The sequence below is a fragment of the Thalassophryne amazonica genome, chromosome 2 (genome assembly GCF_902500255.1).
Source record: "Thalassophryne amazonica chromosome 2, fThaAma1.1, whole genome shotgun sequence".
NCBI classification, from domain to species: domain Eukaryota; kingdom Metazoa; phylum Chordata; class Actinopteri; order Batrachoidiformes; family Batrachoididae; genus Thalassophryne; species Thalassophryne amazonica.
In genome coordinates, this window is record NC_047104.1 from 153638409 (window position 1) to 153662149 (window position 23741).

At 39.5% G+C, this 23741-nt stretch overlaps 1 protein-coding gene and 2 long non-coding RNA genes across 3 annotated transcripts in view; 2 read left to right on the forward strand and 1 right to left on the reverse strand.

Annotated features, from left to right (window-relative positions):
• Window positions 1-20430, forward strand: LOC117500765 (ceroid-lipofuscinosis neuronal protein 6 homolog). The gene is given in 8 exon segments (XM_034159544.1): window positions 1-144; window positions 2231-2348; window positions 2481-2579; window positions 3715-3906; window positions 10736-10791; window positions 11280-11399; window positions 19831-20048; window positions 20051-20430. Coding segments are annotated over 8 exon segments (906 nt in total). The 5' UTR covers window positions 1-88; the 3' UTR covers window positions 20098-20430.
• LOC117500771 overlaps window positions 14971-23741 on the reverse strand; it is a 24538-nt gene continuing 15767 nt past the window's right edge. The window contains exon 3 of the long non-coding RNA XR_004557845.1: window positions 14971-14984. This is a non-coding gene — a long non-coding RNA (uncharacterized LOC117500771). The remainder of the gene's footprint in view (window positions 14985-23741) is intronic.
• Window positions 21918-23741, forward strand: part of LOC117500779 — a 15377-nt gene continuing 13553 nt past the window's right edge. Inside the window, exon 1 of the long non-coding RNA XR_004557850.1 lies at window positions 21918-21928. This is a non-coding gene — a long non-coding RNA (uncharacterized LOC117500779). The remainder of the gene's footprint in view (window positions 21929-23741) is intronic.

Genomic DNA, 23741 nt, shown 5'->3' on the forward strand with positions numbered 1-23741 from the left:
TTCTGTCTTTTGTCCCGTTGTGTTTTTTCTGTGCTTCGGTTAAAACCATCAAGTAAAACAGCTCGTTTGGACAAACAAAGGAGCAGAAATGCAAAGAGTTCGAAAACGGCATGGAAACGGTTCGCAAGAGACTTTACAAAACAGGTGTGTGAATGTTTGTACTGAGGAGAAGGCGTCATCACAACTGGCTTTTTGTCAGCGGATCCCCACGCTAGTATTAATTTAAAAGTACAGCAATACTACTACTCACAAAGGAAGAGTAAAATAGAAGAGTAGAGTAGAGCCACTTAGGTGCCTGGTCTTGAGAACCAGGGATAGTAGGTTGAAAAGCTTTTTTATCCCATGGGAACTCTGCCTACCCACCCAACGGCTCAAGAAAAAAGTATATATAATAATAATAAGACATAAGAAGGATAAGACATCATATATATGTTATATTTAAATATTAAGGGTAATAAACATATACAATAAATATGGTACTGTATAATATACAGAAGTAGGTATTAAAACCTAAATATTAATACAGTAGAAGACTAGTATAGGTAATTTAGTATGTAGACTAGTAGTAAAATTAAATTATAGTTAGTAGGCTAAGCTATAAATCTGATATTTTATTATAGAAACAAGCTATGATGTAATGTGTATTGGTATCTATCTAAAGGAACTCTGCTAGTACTGTAGGAAAATATAAAGCAAAATCTATATTCTATCAAATGGAAACCTAAGAACTAAGGTACTATATGTTCATTATTATCAGGTTGTCCTAAAAGTTCCCTAAAAAGCCTTCAGTTAATTCAAAATGCTGCAGCTAGAGTACTGACGGGGACTAGAAGGAGAGAGCATATCTCACCCATATTGGCCTCTCTTCATCGGCTTCCTGTTAATTCTAGAATAGAATTTAAAATTCTTCTTCTTACTTATAAGGTTTTGAATAATCAGGTCCCATCTTATCTTAGGGACCTCGTAGTACCATATCACCCCAATAGAGCGCTTCGCTCTCAGACTGCAGGCTTACTTGTAGTTCCTAGGGTTTGTAAGAGTAGAATGGGAGGCAGAGCCTTCAGCTTTCAGGCTCCTCTCCTGTGGAACCAGCTCCCAATTCAGATCAGGGAGACAGACACCCTCTCTACTTTTAAGATTAGGCTTAAAACTTTCCTTTTTGCTAAAGCTTATAGTTAGGGCTGGATCAGGTGACCCTGAACCATCCCTTAGTTATGCTGCTATAGACGTAGACTGCTGGGGGGTTCCCATGATGCATTGTTTCTTTCTCTTTTTGCTCTGTATGCACCACTCTGCATTTAATCATTAGTGATCGATCTCTGCTCCCCTCCACAGCATGTCTTTTTCCTGGTTCTCTCCCTCAGCCCCAACCAGTCCCAGCAGAAGACTGCCCCTCCCTGAGCCTGGTTCTGCTGGAGGTTTCTTCCTGTTAAAAGGGAGTTTTTCCTTCCCACTGTAGCCAAGTGCTTGCTCACAGGGGGTCGTTTTGACCGTTGGGGTTTTACATAATTATTGTATGGCCTTGCCTTACAATATAAAGCGCCTTGGGGCAACTGTTTGTTGTGATTTGGCGCTATATAAAAAAATTGATTGATTGATTGATTGATATGTTGATATCTTTAAAAGAACACATAAACGGATGAATCATTAAAAATCTACACCATGTAAAATAAAATTGTAATTAACGAAAATAAGCTAGTTTTAGTTAGAAGAGCTAAATTATCCGTTAATAAGCCAACCGTACCTAGCAAGCTAACAAGATAAGCAAAAACGGTAATTAGTGTATAAAGTATAATAGCGTAGTTAAACCTACAATAACGGTATTAACAAATACATATAAAAATAAATGTGGACATAAGTATGAATTATTGTTGCTCATCTGCTCCGTGCTACAGAAACTGAGCTCAGCACGGGTCCAGACAAAATTAACTGTCTTTTATTGACGTTAATGAGTGTCATTTTAGACATTTTAGTGACTCCACGAGCCGTGAGTAGGTTTCTCCGTGTAGAACTCCGAACTGGAGTTGTGTCAGGAAGGACATTCTTCATAAAACCTGTGCCAGATTTCAATGTCGATCTGTACCTGTGTGTGTGTGGGGGGGCTGAATTATTTAAGCAATTAATTAATTAGTTCTTGTTGCTGTTAAAATGTAAAACCCAAACAGGGTTTCCCAAACATTTGTCTGTCTGTCTCGTTACTTTTTTATAACTATTTTGTACTTCCTGACAGCACTCCTGGACCGAAAGGAAATGTGCCACAGAAGAAAAAGGAAGGCTTCCATTTTGATATATGGTTCTGTCTGACCCTGCAGAACTGGATACTGGACTTTGGAAGACCTATAGTCATGGTAAATGAATGCCCCCTCCATATTTCACTAAATCCAGTACACAAATTTAGACATGCTAATCAAATGCCATAAAGTAGATATCCCATGTTGAGATGAACATAATAGTCAGTTTCTTTATATCATATTTATTAGATAGTTGCTCCTGTGGAGTGGTTTCCACTGAACAAGCCGAGTGCTGGAGACTATTTCCACATGGCCTACAATGTCATCACCCCATTTCTTATGCTCAAGGTTAGTTTGAACACACCAAACCCTTATTTCAGAAGAGGAAACAGAGCTATTCAAATGAATGAAAAGCATCAGAGGACTGATGCAAACCCTGCGTGCTGTGCACAGCACACTGAGATATATTCATGTGCGATAGTTCGTGTTGGTAGTACGTGCAAGTGTTTGAGTGTGCACGGCGTTTTGCTTGCAAAAACCCGTGGTGATAATGTTTATTTCTCAGAATCCAGAAAAGTTTTGTTGAAAAGTAACACAGCTTCCTGTGTTTATTATTCTCTAACCGCCAAAAACAGACTACTTTATATACAGTGAACATTGTAACCTGAAGAGAACGAGTTGTTGTAAACAATGTATTTTTTTTTTAAAGTAACATGACTTTCTTTTATGATTTTCTTTGGACTTTATCATGACACCACATATACCAGTCGATCACAGATGTTTTGCTGATCCATATAAACTTTAATCTCTCTAGCCCTACTGGCTGTGAAGATATGACAAAAAATATATTTTTTGCACCATACTTTTATTGACCTTGATGTTGATCTTCGTCCAATCCTCTGCAAACATTCATCATCTCAAGATATCTGCCAAAGTAATATTCCCACCAAGTTAGGAGAAAATGTGGCTGTTTTATTTTTAGTTATCTTGTTCACAGACAGACACACACAGGACTGATTGCAATATGTCAAGTACATTTTTGAATGCATTTTAAAAATTTTCAAACTTTAAGCAGACTTGACCTATGACAGTTTGTACTGTAGGAGTCACTGCTCCAATCACATTAATATAAGGATCAGAAATAAAGTCATCAACATCAGATAATTAGGAGATTGGTAACATTGACAACAATATGAGGCGGGAAGGAGGGATGCACAAATCTTGATCTGTGGTTCACATGTGTGCCAAACTGTGAGGGGTGGGTCCGTATGGGTGATTTGTTCCAAAACTACTTGTTCCAAAAGTTTCAAATACTTTTGTCTTGAAGATATCTGTTTTAATGGACAATTTTTTTAATTAAAAAAGTCATTGTTTTTCTCTAAATGCCACTACACATGGATTTTCATCTGTCAGCACTGCCTGTGTTTGGATTATATTCTCTTAAAATGCATGAACCTGACATAATGTGTAATCATCCAATCAGCTGATTGAGCGCAGTCCTCGGATGGTGCTGCCTCGCTCTGCAGTCTACCTCTGCATCATCACTTTTGTCATGGGAGCCAGCATCCACCTAGTGGGGGACTCCATCAACCACCGGCTCATCATGAGTGGCTACCAGCTCCATCTGTCTGTCAGAGAAAACCCCATCATCAAAGACCTCAAGCCCGTCTCCCTGGTGAGGCTCCATTTATATTGGCTTAACCACTTTAAAGGGGTCATTGTGCAGTTTTATTTGCAATGTATTTACAGTCACATTTAACTGTGTAGAAAAAACCTCAAGGAATTAGTTGGCCAGCCAACATGTAGTCCTGTGTTCGATTCCCACTCACACTACCAGTCCATATCTTTGGACAAGACATTTCATCTGCATTTTGTCAGTCAGCTGTAAATAGGTCCTGGCTGTGACTGGAGAAGTAACCTGCATTAGACTGACACCCCGTCCAGGGGGAAAGTGGAGACTTTCTTCTGCTTCACACTATGGGTCTGTATTAGAGGATATACAACATTTGGCTGTGACTTTATGTCAACCATCCTCCAAAGTCCCACAACGCTATGACTGTCCATGTATACATACTGCTAGAAGCAACATTTAGACCTGAGATGGCATTTTATTTTTTGTTATTTTATTTATTTATTTAACTTCTTTGACAAGGTCATGAATGTCTTGTCAGTGTTGAGCTTTCAGTATTTTTTTAACTATTCTTTTTCATGAGCAGAGTGACTGTATAACATACACCTTTACACTTATGGATCTCGGACTAATCACAGGAAATAACTGAAGCAAGGACTGAATACTGAGAAACCTGTTAGATCTTTGCAGTGTTGAGTTCAGTGTTGGACATCCAGTTATGATGTTCTCATAGGTAATAAATTTATCTGACTCAAGTAATTTCAGTAAGTATTGAGTGTTACATTTTTGTTACATTGAAGAAGGCTCATACAGACCAGAGGACTGTCCTTGCCAGTGCCTAACTCCATATTCCTTAGTGTTAAATAGATTAGAGTCTGTGGCACCCCCTGGATAAAACACCAGTCTGACACAAGTTACTTCCTGAGCCAAAGCCGATACCCATTTACAGCTGGGTGGACTGAGACAATGCATATCAAATGCATCATCTAACAACACACACCGTTTCATTGGATTGTTACTTTGGCCCTGGGAAAATTGCCCCATTTCATATTCCCGGCGGGGGGGGGGGCAGTTTTTCAACTGAGTGTACAAGCACCATCCCATCCAGCTCTGTTGGATGCCCTTACGTACAGTAGTGTTCAGAATAATAGTAGTGCTATGTGACTAAAAAGATTAATCCAGGTTTTGAGTATATTTCTTATTGTTACATGGGAAACAAGGTACCAGTAGATTCTCACAAATCCAACAAGACCAAGCATTCATGATATGCACACTCTTAAGGCTATGAAATTGGGCTATTAGTAAAAAAAAAAAGTAGAAAAGGGGGTGTTCACAATAATTTCAATTCAATTTTAATTTATTTTCCTTTATATAGTGCCAAATCACAACAGAGTTGCCTCAAGGCGCTTCACACAGGTAAGGTCTAACCTTACCAACCCCCAGAGCAACAGTGGTAAGGAAAAACTCCCCTTGAGGAAGAAACCTCAAGCAGACCAGACTCAAAGGGGTGACCCGCTGCTTGGGCCATGCTACAAATATAAATTACAGAAATAATTCACAGAACAATTCATGGACGAATATACAAGAATTGCTGTTGGTGCACAGGACAGGAGGGTCGCCAACACGAATACAACTCCCATCTCTGGATGGAGCTGCACCTTAAACAGAGAAAAAACAGAATCAGGCATCAGAAAGACAAAAAATACTGTATAATTTGCCAGCATTAATCAACAAGAAAAACAGAAGAAATACTAAGGTGATCGCCAGCCGCAAGCCCTAAACTTCACTAAAAGACCCAGAATGTAGGTAAAGTTGAGGCCGCGGCCCGCTCCAATTACTAATAAAATGAATTAAGAGTAAAAAGCATAAAACAAAACTGTACCAGTATGCTAGCCATATGAAAGGGAAAATAAGTGCGTCTTAAGTCTGGACTTGAAAGTCTCCACAGAATCTGACTGTTTTATTGACGCAGGGAGATCATTCCACAGAACAGGGGTACGATAATGGAAAGCTCTGTGACCCGCAGACTTCTTATTCACCCTAGGGACACAAAGTAGTCCTGCACCCTGAGAACGCAAAGCCCGGGCCGGTACGTAACGTTTAATTAGGTCAGCTAGGTAGGGAGGTGCCAGTCCATGAATCATTTTATAGGTTAGTAGCAGAACCTTAAACTCTGATCTCACTGGGACAGGAAGCCAGTGAAGAGACGCCAAAATGGGTGTAATGTGGTCGAACTTTCTGCTTCGTGTTAAAAGTCTGGCTGCAGCATTTTGAACCAATTGGAGAGCCCTAATGCTAGACTGTGGTAAACCAGAAAATAGAACATTGCAGTAGTCCAATCTAGAATCATATCAAATCAAATCAATTTTATTTATATAGCGCCAAATCACAACAAACAGTTGCCCCAAGGCGCTAGAAGAGATGAACACATGAATCGGGGTCTCAGCATCAGCCATAGACAGGATGGGACGAATCTTTGCTATATTTTGCAGGTGGAAGAAAGCAGTCCTAGTAATATTTCTAATATGGAGGCCAAAGGACAACGAAGTATCAAAAATTACCCCAAGGTTCCTCACTTTGTCAGTGTGATGTATGACACACGAGCCTAGGCTGAGTGTTAACTGGTCAAATTGATGCCGATGTCTCACTGGACCAAGAACCATCATTTCAGTCTTTTCAGAGTTTAAAAGTAGGAAGTTTCTAGACATCCAACTTCTCACTGCTGCAAGGCAATCTTCTAAAGATTTTATGTGAATGAGATTACCAGCAGTTATTGGCATGTATAACTGAGTATCATCTGCATAGCAGTGAAAGGTAATCCCAAAACGCCGCAATATGTGCCCAAGAGGTGCTATATAATGGGAGAAAAGGGGGGCCTAAGACAGACCCCTGTGGAACCCCAAATTTCATGTCACTAAGGTTAGAGGTAGTGTTACTGTACAAAACACAGTGAGAATGACTGGTCAAGTATGACGTCAGCCATGCAAGGACACTCCCAGTAATCCCAAAATGATTTTCCAGCCTATCAAGTAGAATATGATGATCCACTGTATCAAATGCAGCACTGAGATCTAACAGCAGCAGAACCGTAGTGGTGTCTGAGTCCATTGTAAGCAGATCATTCACCACTTTAGTGAGACCCGTCTCAGTGGAATGATATTTTCTAAAAGCAGACTGCAGTGGCTCAAAGAGATTATTCTCAATAAGATAGTCTATGAACTGCCGTGACACCACTTTTTACAGAATTTTAGAGCAAAATGATAGATTTGATATCGGCCGATAGTTTTTCAATACACTAGGGTCAAGATTAGGTTTCTTAAGTAATGGTTTAATCACTGCATATTTGAAACATTTAAGAGCAGATCCAGAAGTTAAAGAAAGATTAATCATTTCCAGCACAGTCGGCCCAAGTGTGGGCCACAGGTCCTTAAACAGTTTTGTTGGTATAGGATCAAATAAACAGGTTGTGCTTTTTGTTGACGTTATGAGTTTCGTCAGCATGTCTAGAGAGATACTATCAAATTCTGTAAATCTAGGTAATACCTCAGTAGTGGCGCCCACATCAGTAGCAGGGTGTAGTGGCTGGGATATGTTCAACCTAATGTCATCTATTTTCTTCTCAAAGTAATCCAGGAAATCTTGTGCTGTAAAAGGAGAGCGAACTACGGTGGTTGTCCATGAATAAGTGTTGCCACCGTGTCGAACAAGAACTTTGAGTTATGCTTGTTTTTCTTGATCAATTCAGAGTAGTAAGTCTACTTTGTAGCCAATAATGCATGCTTATAGTCTAAGATAGCATCTCGCCATGCAAGGTGGAATACTTCTAATTTTGAACGATGCCATTTCCGTTCTAGACCTCTCGCTTTATGCTTGAGGTCACGCAGGTAATCATTGAACCAAGGTGACCGCGATTTGGGGGAGCGCGGTTTCAACACAGGTGGTGAAATCATGTCGAGTGTCGTTTTGAGCACTGAGTTTAAACTATAAACAAGTCTGTCTACTGACTGGGTATTTGTCAAAAGTAAGGCTAAGACTAAGAGGAGTTGATGCATCGCCGTGGTGATAAATAAGGTTGTTGTTACACTAAACACAGCAGCGAAACTGTAAACTTAATAAGTGAGTGATCAGAGACCACTGATGTAAGAGGCATGATGTCAGTATTCAATAACAATAATAGTAGCATCTGCTGTTGATGCTGCAAACTCAAAACTATTATGTTCAAACTGCTTTTTTAGCAATCCTGTGAATCACTAAACTAGTATTTAGTTGTATAACCACAGTTTTTCATGATTTCTTCACATCTGCGAGGCATGGAGTCAACCAGCTTGTGGCACCTTTCAGCTGTTATTCCACTCCAAGATTCTTAAACAACATTCCACAATTCATTCACATTTCTTGGTTTTGCTTCAGAAGCAGCTTTTTTGATGTCACCCTACAAGTTCCCAATTGGATTTAGGTCCGGGGATTGGGCAGGCCACTCCAAAACATTAATTTTGTTGGTTTGGAACCAAGATTTTGCTCATTTACTAGTGTGCTTGGGGTCATTGTCTTGTTGAAACACCCATTTCAAGGGTATGTCCTCTTCAGCATAAAGCAACATGACCTCTTCAAGTATTTTGACATATCCAAACTGATCCATGATACCTGGTATGCGATATATAGGCCCAACACCATAGTAGGAGAAACATGCCCATATCATGATGCTTGCACCACCATGCTTCACTGTCTTCACTGTGAACTGTGGCTTGAATTCAGAGTTTGGGGGTCGTCTCACAAACTGTCTGCAGCCCTTGGACCCAAAAAGAACAATTTTACTCTCATCAGTGCACAAAATATTCCTCCATTTCTCTTTAGGCCAGTTGATGTGTTCTTTGGCAAATTGTAACCTCTTCTGCACGTCTTTTATTTAACAGAGGGACTTTGCGGTGGATTCTTCCAAATAAATTAGCTTCACACAGGCGTCTTCTACAGGTAACTCCAGACTGTCTTTGATCATCCTGGAGCTGATCAATGGGTGAGCCTTTGCCATTCTGGTTATTCTTCTATCCATTTTGATGGTTGTTTTCCATTTTCTTGCACGTGCGTCTGTTTTTTTTTTTTTTTTTTGTCCATTTTAACACATTGGAGATCATTGTAGATGAACAGCCTATCATTTTTTGCACCTGCGTATAAGTTTTCTCCTCTCCAATCAACTTTTTAATCAAACTACACTGTTCTTCTGAACAATGTCTTGAACGTCCCATTTTCCTCAGGCTTTAAAAGAGAAAAGCATGTTCAACAGGTGCTGGCTTCATCCTTAAATAGGGGACACCTGATTCACACCTGTTTGTTCCACAAAATTGATGAACTCACTGTGCTGAATGCCATACTACTATTATTGTGAACACCCCCTTTTCTATTTTTTTTTTTATACTAATAGCCCAATTTCATAGCCTTAAGAGTGTGCATATCATGAATGCTTGGTCTTGTTGGATTTGTGAGAATCTACTGGTACCTTGTTTCCCATGTAACAATAAGAAATATACTCAAAACCTGGATTAATCTTTTTAGTCACATAGCACTACTATTATTCTGAACACTACTGTATGTCCAGTGATCTCAGTGATTTGAGTCATGCAAGTGTGTGTGAGATTTTGATTTTAAGTAATTGAACAGTGAAGCAATTTTTGAAACATTTGTACATCTGTACCCACTACAATGAGGTTCAGATGAAACAATAAATGTGTTTGTAGTGTGGAGTGTTATGTTTATTTTAAGGAGATTAACACACAAGTATTGCATTAACCATTCAGGAATTATGGCCATTTGTGTACACAGTGCCTGTGTTTTTAGAATACATAATTAATTGGACAAACTAAATATAAAGATTATTTTTAATTTAAAAAAAAATCACTTTTACAGCCTTTTTCTTTCTTTCTTTATTTCTTTTTTGACAAGGCAGGGGGATGGACACATGAACATTTCCAAGTCACCTAATTTGTCTTGAACTTCTTTTGCATCGAATATTGTACTATGTGATAAATCTGTCTGGAGGAGACATTTCTCAAAAACTAAGCGGCCTTCCAAGTACGAGACTAGTGAAGGACGCATCCAAGACACTTAGACAATCATAAAGCTATATAAAATACAAATGCTGAAACTAAATGCTCAGTTTCTTTAAAATGTTAATTTCTTATAAAGTTTGTGACAACATTTTCATTTTTGGACTCTGAATTTGATCTTATGATTGTAGGATTATATTTTCTCATTGAATAATTACATTTTAAGTGTTAAAGTTTGATTGTAGTGTCACAGTAGAGGAGAAACAAATGTGACAAAGGTTTGACACCAGAATAATTTATTGGTACCAGGATGAAGGGCCAGTTGAATGGAAGTAATGTTATGTTTCTCTAGAACGGTCACAGTGAAATGTTTCTGTGTAGGCTCTCAGTTGTCCAGGTGGTTTCCATAGTAGAGAAGCTTGAATCTTCGACTGGACTGGGTTGCTTGACGTGAGGACGTTTCACTTCAAATCACAGAAGCTTCCTCAGATAAAATTCTTGCTCTGGTAGTCTGACTTCTGTCTTGACTCTTGTAGAGAAGAATAAACCAGAAGCCAACAAAAGCTGGAGTTTTTTTTAACCTAACCAGACCCCACCTACCGAGAGGCTGACTGCTATAGGCTAGTGACTAAACAATAGCTCTAATTAGCACCTATTGTGCTCTAGTTGGTCACAGTGAAAGTTTGAAGGTTAATGGGACACTAGGTTGCACTGTTGCATAAGACACACAAATCTCATAATCCACATGCACACAACATAGCATTGGAGCAGATTTATTTCTTTATTTTCTGAGTTTTTAATCATGATTGAGACTTTATGATCTTTGTTAACAGATTGACTCCTTTGAGCTGCTGTATTATTTTGATGAACAGCTGGGACATTTGATGTGGTATGTATTTATTTATTCTGATTATTATCAGCAGGGGTGGTGGCTAAGTAGTTAGTGCACTTGGTTTCAGTGCGGAAGGTTCCCAGTTCAAACCCCACCCCTGCCACTTTAAAACTTGTGCGAATTCAACATGCAGATCCACCTCAGATTTGCTGTGGCGACCCCGGGTGCCAACAACGGAGCAGCCGAAGGGACTTACTATTTATTATAAGTAGAATGATGTGCTTTTTTTACACTGTGGATAGTCTTCTCTAGTTATAGTGTTTTTTGTGTATTATTTGAGACTTAGAATGTTATGTAAAATGTTATGTATAGAATAAAAAAACATGTCAGTTACATTTTAAGGTTTACATGTGAGGGTTGAGGATTGTTAGATTGTGGTGGTACAAGCTTTAGGCTGAGATGTTGGATCAGATTTAAAATGAACTGTTTGCTTGACTAAATGAGAAATTCAAATATCAAGGACTCTGTATTTTATCCCATTCTAGGTACATCCCTTTCTTCATCATTCTCTTCATCTATTTCACTGGTTGCTTTTCTCAAAAAAAAGATCATAAGATTCCTGTCTCTGGTTGGCTCCTGCTGGGACCCAGCGCCCTCTACTACTGGTCAGTCAAGTTCTTGTGCCTTTGGAAACTCAGTGAAGCCTTTGTCTGTGTACATCACTCAATTGCTGATTTAGAGGAAATTGTTCATCTATTAGGGCTCCTTCACACATAGTGAGAATTTGGTCAATTTGCGCATAAAGTGCGCATGAAGCAGGAATCGTATGCAAAACAGGTAAAATCGTAGCTGCGTCCAATGCCTCATACACCTGTTGCTACAACTATTTACACACACCAGCGGGTGAAAAACAGAGTGTGCGCTGTTAGAGCCCATCAAACCCTCTCGCGGCAGGTGTTGGACAAATTCCAGGTGACACACACGAACATCTAACACCGTTCGCATGGCACTTAGAAAATTTGTGGCCATTTGCATGATTAACAGGAAAACAGCAAACAATTACTGTCGAGTTGGATGTGAAATTTGTCTAAAGCCCCTTTCACACCGGGGCTGCTCCCTGTTGCGTCATGACGATGCAGGAATTTCTGCGTCAGGTGCACGCAGCAGGGGGCAGAGAGGAGGTGAGAACGCAGCCTGCAGGTTCTCTGCACAGAGAAGTCAGAGTGCACAGTTTGGCTGCAGACAGACTGTCTACTTTATATGTGTTCTTGTGCTGAGCTGCAGGTCTGCGCTCTGAGTTCTGTTATAGTTTATCTTTCCTCCTTTGACCGCGAGATGTGGTCCAAAAAGGTATAGCTTGGACTATCTGTTACTGAATTCTATGGAGTTACGGGATAAAAACAGCAAGAATGGTGACAAAGGTCAGTGTCAGTTTGTACAGGGGTCAAAAGTTAAAGTTGCTCCAATTTTGGTAAAAAGTGATGCAAATTATTAGTAGATTTATGGGGTTTTAAAAAGGAATAGTTTGGACCATGTATCATGCTTACTTATCACATTACAGGGTAACATATGTCACATGCCATAGAATCCAATGGACGTTGACCTTCTTTGACATTTACTTTGGAGACCAAGCATTCAACACTGTCAAAACTACTCCATTTATTAATCCTATTAGCTCAACCAATAATTTGCATCACTTTTTACCAACATTGGGGAAACTTTAACTTTTGATTTCTGTACAAACTGAAACTGACCTTTGTCACCATTTTTGCTGTTTTTATCCCATAACTCCATAGAATTCAGTCACAGATAGTCCAAACTATACCTTTTGGAATCTTTATGATCAAGCAAATAATGTGGTATAGTTTTCAATATGATTGGAGCATCTTTTAATTTTGACCCCTGTGTGATTCTTCAATTGACCCCTACCTGACCACCAATTGAAAATTCAAGTGGCCAATCAGTTTTTTCAAAAGAGGAATGTCTAAGGAGTATTTCTGCCGAATTTGATGCTTTTAACACCATTTGCATGATTGTTTCAGTTATCTGCTGCACTAACCAGGACAGATGGAATTAAATTATATTTCAGATGTGTTTTTTTTTAAACGTGGATAAGTTTAAAGATGATCTCATTGAAACGCACAGGTAAGAAGACTATATATTTACTTCTTGTGTGAATGGTTTTAATATTTAATAATAATGTATTCAAGAAGGAACACAATGTTTATTTTAAAAATAGCTGATATTTTCAGTCCCTCATGTCATTTTTCAGATTTGAAATTGTTTATAAGAAAAAATAATCCACACTTCCTCATCACTCTTTTCTAATTTCACAGATAGTAAAACTATTTTTTGTCAGTTGATTACGACCAAAGAGCTGGTAAAAAAAAAAAAAAACAGTTTATCACCTCCACTCATGCCGAAATCGCCTGTATTATTATTTTTTTTTATAATCACCAATATGTGTTATGAACTCTGCCAGTATCATCACTGTTGTCAGACTGAAGGTTTTCCTCCAAAGTTTATTGTCATCTAAATAAGGCAATAAAACCATAAATGCTGTGTCCCCCACAGCTGCTCCAGAAACACCTTCAGACTGGACTAAAAAAAAAAAAAAAAAAAAAGCTTTGCACTATTAAAAAAAAAAAAAAAAATCGTCTGAAAACAGCTCGACCTCTGCTGTGTTTACAGTTGATTTGGGCTTGAATTAACAGGTGCTGTTCCGGCGATGACGTAGCAACAATATTGCTGCGGCCGAGGGCTGAGCGCAGGCTTCAGACAGCTGTAGTTTATCCTTCACCTGTGCACTTATTGTTCAGGATTTTAAAAAATATCAACATTTCCTCATTTTTAGTGATTATTTGTGCACATTTGTGGTGTCACCTACACTTTAATGCCTAATAATAATAATGATTATAAAACATGAATAGCACCACTTTGATGTATTCATTATTCTGCCCAGGGTAGTTTTATAAATGTCAGTGTCAGGCCAGAATTTTTTTTTAAATAGCCCCCCCCCCCCCCCCCAAAAAAAATAAATAAAACACACGCGCACACAGACACACTAAATATCATTAATTTGTTAATCACTAGTGATTTCAGCGCCCTCAGATCAGCTTTGTGAAGAATAAAAAACAGCTCAGTTAATTTTTTAATGTTTGCTCAGTTCACACCACACTCTTATGAGCTTAGCTTACGAGACAAGCTAAAAGTGGACACTAGAGGTGGGCAGATCGATCCTAATATCGATAATATCGATACCAACGCTGGTATTGATATTGAACGATCCTCGTGTAAAAAGATTGATACTCAACCTTTTTTTCTCTCCCACACGCACTGACTGCTGCGCACGCAGATTCATCAAAGTCTACTCTCTGTAAGAGCAGCGCTGCGCTGTGTCACACAACACGGAGCAGCGCACCCTTGTATTGTGGTTTGTCAGCCCTCTACTTCAGGAGATTTTAAGTTGTGTTGAGTGATATTTTTTTTTTAAACAAAAATGTTGATTGTGATAATAAAGTATTTTGTTGTCATGTACAATGTTTGGCGAAATTCTATCTTAGGTCTTTTGGATCCTTTGGATGTATGAAGCTTAAATATAAAAAAGTATCGGTATTGATATCGGTGATACTGGGCCTGTATTTACTTGATATTGGATCAATACCAAAATTCCCGGTTTCGCCCACCTTTAGTGGACGCTCTCATTATGGCCTAACAACTGTCCAGTTTCTGGGTATTCTGTGTTAGTGCGACCGTGCGGAAAAAAAAAAACCCTGTGCCCCCCCCCCAAAAAAAAAAAATAACGGGGTGGGGGGGTTGTCCTGACGGGGGGGGGGGGGTCGTGGACAAAGGACAACGCGCTCAACTTTTGTTCAGAATCATCTTATCATTGGTAACGGCGCGGCTTTCCTCTCACTCATTCAGCAGCTTCACAGTGCTTCAATACCGACACAAAGAGTGCAGCGAAACGAGACGAGTCATTGGATAAATGCTGGGTTTTGTCCCGCCCATCGGACGCTCAGCGTGTCTGGGGTCTATGGGGCAGTGGGCTGGCCTGGACGCTCATCTTCTGCATGATGATTGGATGATCTGTCTGACGCTGAATCCCTTTTTGATTGACAGCGAAATGAGCGAATCAGTGATCTTTTGGTGTAAACATCCGTGGGAGCATTTTTTAGTTTTCATTCTGTTCTGAGTTGAACCGGAGACTTTCTTAATCCTCTTAGTGGCATTTTCTTTGTTAAAAAAGACTAGCGACAAATCGAGCTTCTATTTCTGGTGTGTTTTTTTGTAGCTGCTTGTGTTTGGAGACCGACTTCTATCACAGTTTCTGTCCCTACCGAGCAGCGGGTGCTGCTGAGCTCCTCCACCGTCACAAAGCACTCACAGGCGGACAAACGTCACACTAGCCTCGCGCCAGTCCCAGCTAGCGAGCTAGCTAGGTAGCAAGCTGCACATAATGGCAGACAATTTGAATGTTGTTGTGGATTTTGGTGAAGCCATTTGATAGTCTTCCTTACGAAGAAGCCGTGGCTGCTGTCATGGCTTCAGCTCTCAATGGTTTGCAGGCCAAAGTTAAAGCAACAGCCCCCAGTGCAATGTTTGTGCATTGCTATGCACACAGACTGAATCTGGTTCTGTCTCAGGGGGCTAAATGCTTATCTGAGTGCAGAATATTTTTTGCATCACTCTCTGGGTTTGCCACATTTTTCTCAAAATCCACAAAGAGGATGTCTTTTCTTGAGTCTGCAGGCTGCTCAAGATTGCCCAGAAATGCTGCTACTTGATGGAATTTCACATTACGGATAGTGAGCACTGGGGCAAACAATTATGATGCCTCCTGCAAACGTTTGAGATGATCATTGCAGATAAGTCCATGGATGATGACACATTAGACTGTGACAATTTCTTTGTGTTTGTTATTGCAGTAGTCATTAAAACTGGAAATTTATTCTTGAAAGTAGCTGTTGTGAGTTAATTTGTGGGATTGTGGGTGTTCTGGCCGAAGTTAGTGTTTTCATGGGTGGTGGGGCGGAGGTGGTGGCCACGTTAGTGTGCTCGAGGGGGGCGCACGCAGGGGGTTTCGCCCGGGGAGTAAATCACTCTAGGACCGCCACTGCTGGATGCGATCAGTGAACACAAACATAATCTGGGGGGCAACACTTCACTACGAACATACAGATGTGGCAAGTATTGACAGATTTAAGTTTTGTCAAATATAAACATTGTATCATGTCATGTGATTTGCTTTGGTACACATTAAAAAGTACCGTATTTTCCGGACTATAAGTCGCACTTTTTTACGTTTTGGCCGGGGGTGCGACCTATACTTCGGTGCGACTTATAAATGAAAAATATACCGGTAGGATCTCAATTAATTTACTGTAACAAAACAATTTTACGTGACAGAGTCGATCTATGTTTTAAAATGGCCACCGGAAAAGGAAATGCAATGCATCATGGGCACTGTAGTATGACGGCCATCCTATAGTTCACGCTGGTCGCGATAACCAATCAGAGAACAGAACTTTGGATGCGTATTCCTCACCTCACCCACAGCGTGTGAAGCTGACGAACACGGTGCTTGCTGTTATTCCGGCATGGCGAACAGAACAGCTTCAACCCTTGGATATCAGTGTGAGCAGAGTTGACGCTGAGAGCTGCATGGGAGCACTGAGCGACGGCGGAGGATTAGCGTCTGCACTTGGAAGGAGGTGGATCGACACCGCTGGGTGGTCATGAGCTGCGCAGGTAGGCGCTGCATGGTTCGGCTCGCAATGTGGTCCGCAAATACAAACATATCCGTAGGTAAAATGCAGCTAACGAGAGGGCACTCAAGGCTTGTGTGACTGTTCCTGCGACTTCTGAATACCATAGAAAAATAAAAATTTTAACGTTACTGATAACATAACAAGACAACGGAGAAGGCCCGAAAAAATGCCACCAAAAAGAAAATCATACTCTGCAGATTACAAGTTGCGACTGGTGAAATATGCATCCGAAAACGGTAGCCGTCACAATATTATCATCTGAACTTTTCATGTTAACATACCTGTATGTCCATGGGACTTATAGTCCAGTGGACCTTATTTATGGTTTATTTTTCTTATAATGGATAAAGTGGCTGGTGCGACTATACTCCGGTGCGATTATTTCTGGTTTATTTTTCTTTATAATGGATAAAGTGGCTCGGTGCGACCTTATACTCCGGTGCGACTTATAGTCCGGAAATACGGTTAAATGTGAATCAAAGATGTGTTATAGATCCTGTTAATGTAAAAGGAACTGAAAACATGCTGGAGTCTGCTTTTTGTAATTATTTTGTGCTTGCTGGATTGGGTAAAATACAATACAAACAATTTATGAATGTGGGTAGCCTGGAAGAACTGTTTCAGAGGGAATGTAGGTTTTTTTTTTTTTTTTTTTTTTTTGTTTTGTTCTTGTTTTTGTTTTTTTTGGTATTTCAGTGAATTTATCATGCATTGATATCAGTAACAACAGGAGCAATCCGAGATTTCTGGCTTCCGCCAATCTGGATCCAGATCACCTCCAAAATTGAGTGTTTGTCTTCCATGGCCTAATATCTACAGTAGTGTTCAGAATAATAGTAGTGCTATGTGACTAAAAGATTAATCCAGGTTTTGAGTATATTTCTTACTGTTACATGGGAAACAAGGTACCAGTAGATTCAGTAGATTCTAACAAATCCAACAAGACCAAGCATTCATGATATGCACACTCTTAAGGCTATGAAATTGGGCTATTAGTAAAAAAAAGTAGAAAAGGGGGTGTTCACAATAATAGTAGTGTGGCATTCAGTCAGTGAGTTCATCAATTTTGTGGAACAAACAGGTGTGAATCAGGTGTCCCCTATTTAAGGATGAAGCCAACATCTGTTGAACATGCTTTTCTCTTTGAAAGCCTGAGGAAAATGAGACGTCAGGACATTGTTCAGAAGAACAGCGTAGTTGATTAAAAAGTTGATTGGAGAGGGGAAAACTTATACGCAGATGCAAAAAATTATAGGCTGTTGATCTACAATGATCTCCAATGCTTTAAAATGGACAAAAAAAAAACCAGAGACGCGTGGAAGAAAACGGAAAACAACTATCAAAATGGATAGAAGAATAACCAGAATGGCAAAGGCTCACCCATTGATCAGCTCCAGGATGATCAAAGACAGTCTGGAGTTACTGTAAGTGCTGTGACAGTTAGAAGACGCCTGTGTGAAGCTAATTTATTTGCAAGAATCCCCCGCAAAGTTCCTCTGTTAAATAAAAGATGTGCAGAAGAGGTTACAATTTGCCCAAAGAACACATCAACTGGCCTAAAGAGAAATGGAGGAATTATTGTGGACTGATGAGACTAAATTGTTCTTTTGGGTCCAAGGGCCACAGACAGTTTGTGAGACGACCCCCAAACTCTGAATTCAAGTTACAGTCACAGTGAAGACAGTGAAGCATGGTGGTGCAAGCATCATGATATGGCATGTTTCTCCTACTATGGTGTTGGGCCTATATATCGCATACCAGGTATCATGGATCAGTTTGGAATATGTCAGAGTACTTGAAGAGGTCATGTTGCTTATGCTGAAGAGGACATGCCCTTGAAATGGGTGTTTCAACAAGACAATGACCCCAAGCACACTAGTAAACCAGCAAAATCTTGGTTCCAAACCAACAAAATTAATGCCTCGCAGATGTGAAGAAATCATGAAAACTGTGGTTATACAACTAAATACTAGTTTAATGATTCACAGGATTGCTAAAAAAGCAGTTTGAACATAATAGTTTTGAGTTTGTAGCATCAACAGCAGATGCTACTATTATTGTGAACACCCCCTTTTCTACTTTTTTTTACTAATAGCCCAATTTCATAGCCTTAAGAGTGTGCATATCATGAATGCTTAGTCTTTTTGGATTTGTGAGAATCTACTGATATTTCTGTGTAGGCTCTCAGTTGTCCAGGTGGTTTCCATAGTAGAGAAGCTTGAATCTTCGACTGGACTAGGTTGCTTGACGCGAGGACGTTTCGCTTCAAATCGCAGAAGCTTCCTCAGCTAAAATTCTTGCTCTGGTGGTCTGACTTCTGTCTTGACTCTTGTAGTGACTTCTTGATTATTCTTCTCTACAAGAGTCAAGACAGAAGTCAGACCACCAGAGCAAGAATTTTAGCTGAGGAAGCTTCTGCGATTTGAAGCGAAACGTCCTCGCGTCAAGCAACCCAGTCCAGTCGAAGATTCAAGCTTCTCTACTATAATCTACTGATACCTTGTTTCCCATGTAACAATAAGAAATCTACTCAAAACCTGGATTAATCTTATTAGTCACGATAGCACTACTATTATTATGAACACTACTGTATCTGTGGTGCAGATTTGGTGAGAATCCGTGAAGTGGTTTTGACGTAATCCTTCAAAGCCTATACAAAGTGAAATCTTGATCCAGAATCCAAAGCTGGATCACCTCCAAAATTCAGTGGAGTCTTCCATGCCTGAATATCTACCTGTGGCCAAATCTGTGCAGTACTTTGACATAATCCTGCTAACAGACAGACAAATAAATTAATTAATAAATGCTGATGATTTTATGTCCTTGGCAGAAGTAATAAAATTCCTTTCAGTCTCATTGGCATTATGATCATTCATACCAGTACCATTTGTTTGCTCAGTTAAGCCTGTAAAAATTATATAAATAATAATAGCACAATGTAATTGTTATTCATTAGTGTTTATGAATTGCCTGCTGCATTAAAAACCCAATAAAGCAATGCCAAAATACCAAGATTAGATTGTGAAACATCCATTATCTTAATTGACAGTGACATGTGACTGATTATACAGCTTCAGTTCTGTCTTCAATGCACATCCAAGGTTCATATTCTCCTCCCCCCCGTTCTGGTACTGACTACATAACACATTAAGTCCAAATGAACTTTTGAGGGAGAGTTGATACCACGTGCAAACTGATTGAGTACCTTCTAACCAAATGCATGAATCTGAAAAAAAATCTGCTTTTTTGGAATACTTTGTTTAAACTAATGCTTTGAACTCACTGGTTTGTGTTTTCCTTTTTCCTATTCTTTAATTAACTGCAGGTACTTGGTGACTGAAGGACAAATCACTGAACTTTTCATCCTCACATTCCTAGCCATGGTTGTTGTGGTGATACATCAGCATCGGAAAGGCCTCATACCGGACAGCAACGGCCTGTTCCTGTTGTTTAGTTTCTGCATGACCTTGTTCATGGTTGTACTGTGGGTGGTCTACTTGTGGAATGATCCAGTCTTGCACCAAAAGTACCCTGGATTAATTTATGTCCAGAACCCTGGTCCTACTACACTTTGCACATCAAAGAGACCTAATGAGGCACATTTGTCCTGGTTTTTACAAGGTTTTTATGCCTCTAGGATTACAGAATCTATTTAATTTATACCAGCATACTTCAGAAATGTTTTTGGCCTCTCCTGGATACAGAGGTTTCTAGTGACTCAACGTGGGACTTTTTCTGCAAAGTGACAGTGAAACTGAATATCCGTGGACCAAGTGGCCTGTAGAGACTATTTTGAATAGTAAGACAAGGACGATCTTTCTCCTGTGACATTTCCTGGGTGAAGCTGGGAACCTTTTGAAGTACCCTCATACATTTTGTTTGTATGAGCTGCTTGATGCACAGCTTGTATTGTTTGATAAAGTGGAATATATCTTGGTCAAAACCGAGTCTGAAAGATTTTTTTCCAATGTGTATGTGTATCTAATCATAACTGTGGAAATTCACATCTTTGCTTTAAAAGTTTTACTTTAACTCCTGCAGTTGATTAAAGGGCCAAAGTTCTATATAGACCCTGAGGGCAGCTGGTGCCAGTGCTTATGTCTGGATATATTGATTTATTGCATAGAGTTATCTTATAGAAAGGTTAGAGGGTGCCACTCACTGTACTGTACACCCAACACAGCTGTGCGACCCTGTAACCCTGTCTGCCATTTTGAAAGTGGTCAGCACACAGTTATATTATAACTCTGTGGCAAAACATTAGTAAAATACCTGGTTTTGCAAAGTTAACATACATACTTAACAGAAAATCCTCTGCATACTCCTACAACTCCAGCTTGACCAGGCCCTTTCATAAAATGCACATGTATATGTACTGGCATTTACATTGCATCTGGAAAATTATTCACAGTGCTTCATTTTTTTTTTCCACATTTCATGTTACAGCCTTATTCCAAAATGGATGAAATTAATTTTTTTTCCCTCAATATTCTGCACACAATACCCCATAATAACAATGTGAAACAAGTTGGGTTATTGTTTGTTTTTTAGATTTTCCAAATTTCTTAAAATAAAAAATCACATGTACATCAGTATTCAGTCTTTGCCATGAAGCTCAAAATTGAGCTCAGGTGCATCCTGTTTTCACTGATCATTCTTGAGATGTTTCTACAGCTTAATTGGAGTCCACCTGGGGTAAATTCAGTTGGATTGGACATGATTTGGAAAGACACCTGTCTACATATAAGGTCCCACAGTTGACAGAGCACAAATCAAGCATCAAGTCAAAGGAATTGTCTCGAGGCACAAATCTGGTGAAGGGTACAGAAACATTTCTGCTGTTTTGTAGATCCCAATGAGCACAGTGGCCTCCATCATCCATAAATGGAAGAGGTTCGAATCCACCAGGACTCTTCCTGGAGCTGGGTGGCCCGTCTAAACTGAGCCATCGAGGTGAGAAGGGCATTAGTCAGGGAGGTGACCAAGAACCCAATGGTCACTCTGTCAGAGCTCCAGTATTCCTCTGGACAGAGGAGAACCTCCCTGAAAGCACAGTCACCTCTGCAGCAATCCCCAATCAGGCCTGTATGGTAGAGTGGCCAGATGGAAGCCACTCCTTAGTAAAAGGCACATGGCAGCCCATCTGGAGTTTGACAAAAGGCACCTAAAGGACTAAGAAAACACGTTTTTTTGTCTTCAAATGGTGAAAAACTGAAAGAAACTGTTTGTGTGAAAGCCTCAGGAAGACCAAAGCAAAGCTCCAAGGCACTTTCAATTTCAAATTTCAAAAAAATTTATTTACAAATATTTAAAAAAAAAAAAAGGACATTTCATTTACATTTCAAGAAGTATGCATTTGAGGAAAGCTTTCTTGAAACTTGTAAAAAGGATCTCCCAAGAAGCTACCATAGCTTATAAAAGGAGTCCTAAAACACAAAATATATTACAATTACAACAGTAAAAAAAAAAAAATCACCCCACCCCCTATGGATGCATTAAGCACTCCCACACACACACATTCATACAGTCCCACATTATCTAGAAATAATATTGCACTTATTCCCATCAACTAATCTCATACGATGTTTGCAGTCATATTCAATATTCACAAAAGTACGTCAAACACATTAGATTATTTGCGGCAGCAATTTTTCTTACATTTACAGTGTGTCAGAGGCATTAAAAAACAAGGTACCAAAGACATTTAATTATATACATTTAAAATTTCATTGTTATGTACATTATATATACATTGTTTTGTATATTTACTATTAGGATCTAGCCTGAGTATAATGTAGCAACAAGTCATTTTTTCAAAAGTTTCTTAAATATATTTAACGATACAGAGTTTTGTATTGTATCGTCAATTGCATTCCAGATCTGTGGACCTTTGCATGTAATGTCGAAATTAGTACATTTCAATTTACGCTTTTTGCCCTTCACCTGATTTTTCCTTCTTGTGTTTATTCTGAGATGGATAAGTAATGGGATTATTTGACAAAGTCTTTCATTTTGCTTATATACTACATTATACATCATGCATGCGTTCTGAAATATGTTGGTCTCAGTTAGCTTCAGAAGCCTAAGCCTATAAAAGAGAGGATCAGAGGGACATTATGTTCAGACCAGGTTATAACACGAATCCACTTTCTTTTGCAGAGCAATCAATTTATTGAGGATAACTAGGATACGTATTACCCATATAATATTACAGTAATTCAAATGTGGTTCAAATAAAGTTTGATAAAGTGTGTCAGATCCCGCTTTTTAGATACACGGCACACGCTCACCTCTGATGAGCATGTTTGTGTAAAAACCAGCTCTCCGTCTCTGGGTGGCCGACCTTCATGTCGCCACGGGTATTACCCGGCAGGGCTGCACAAAGGTTGTTCAAGCTGGTGGCGAGGAGATTCGGTCTAGCTGCTCACTGCCTCCATCCGACGTCCACCCCGCTGAAGCTGATCTCGCACCCCCGGTCGAATAGCCTTCTCAGGAACCAGGATACGAACCGGCCACGCCCGTTAACGGCAGCTCTCCTCTTATGGATCAGGGCTCTTGGAATGTTGCTAGATTTTAAATTTAGGGACTCGTACAGCGAGTCCCCAGGATGTGTTATTTTCATTAAAAAACCAGACTAACCTTTTAGAGCCTTTTGATGTTGTACACCTAATAAACTTAACTTTTACACCTTAAGAAGCATAAATAATCCAATGTCCGAGCCTTAACACTTAACTGCATGCTTGGAATTTTATTGCAGGTTTGCAAGTGCCGATAACATAATCAAAATAGGTTATATGGTGATAATTTCACAACAGTAATTCAAGTATAATTAGAATAATGATTGTCAGAGATTTTTGTTTTTAATTCAATAATTCTGACTGATCTTACTTGACTGAGACTGGATTGATTTCTCAACAAATTTTCCTAGGAGTGAGGGAGGAAGGTTTTCGAGGTTAGGGTCCCCAGCTCGATGAACTTGATTACCTCTTCATCAGCTATTAGTCGTTAGCTGACCATGATCCTTGTGTGATATTGTAATCCTTCAGGAAGTTAATCCACATAAGAATTTATTCCGTCTTCAATCAACCAAAAATGATCTAATCCATTCTGGTATGCTGTGATATTCCTTGAGGAGAAATTGTTGAACATTCCCCACTTAGACTTAAGGCCAGTGGTTATCCTCCATCGTTCTGCTACTCCGGACTGGACGGCCTGAGTGGGAGTTGAAATCTCTCT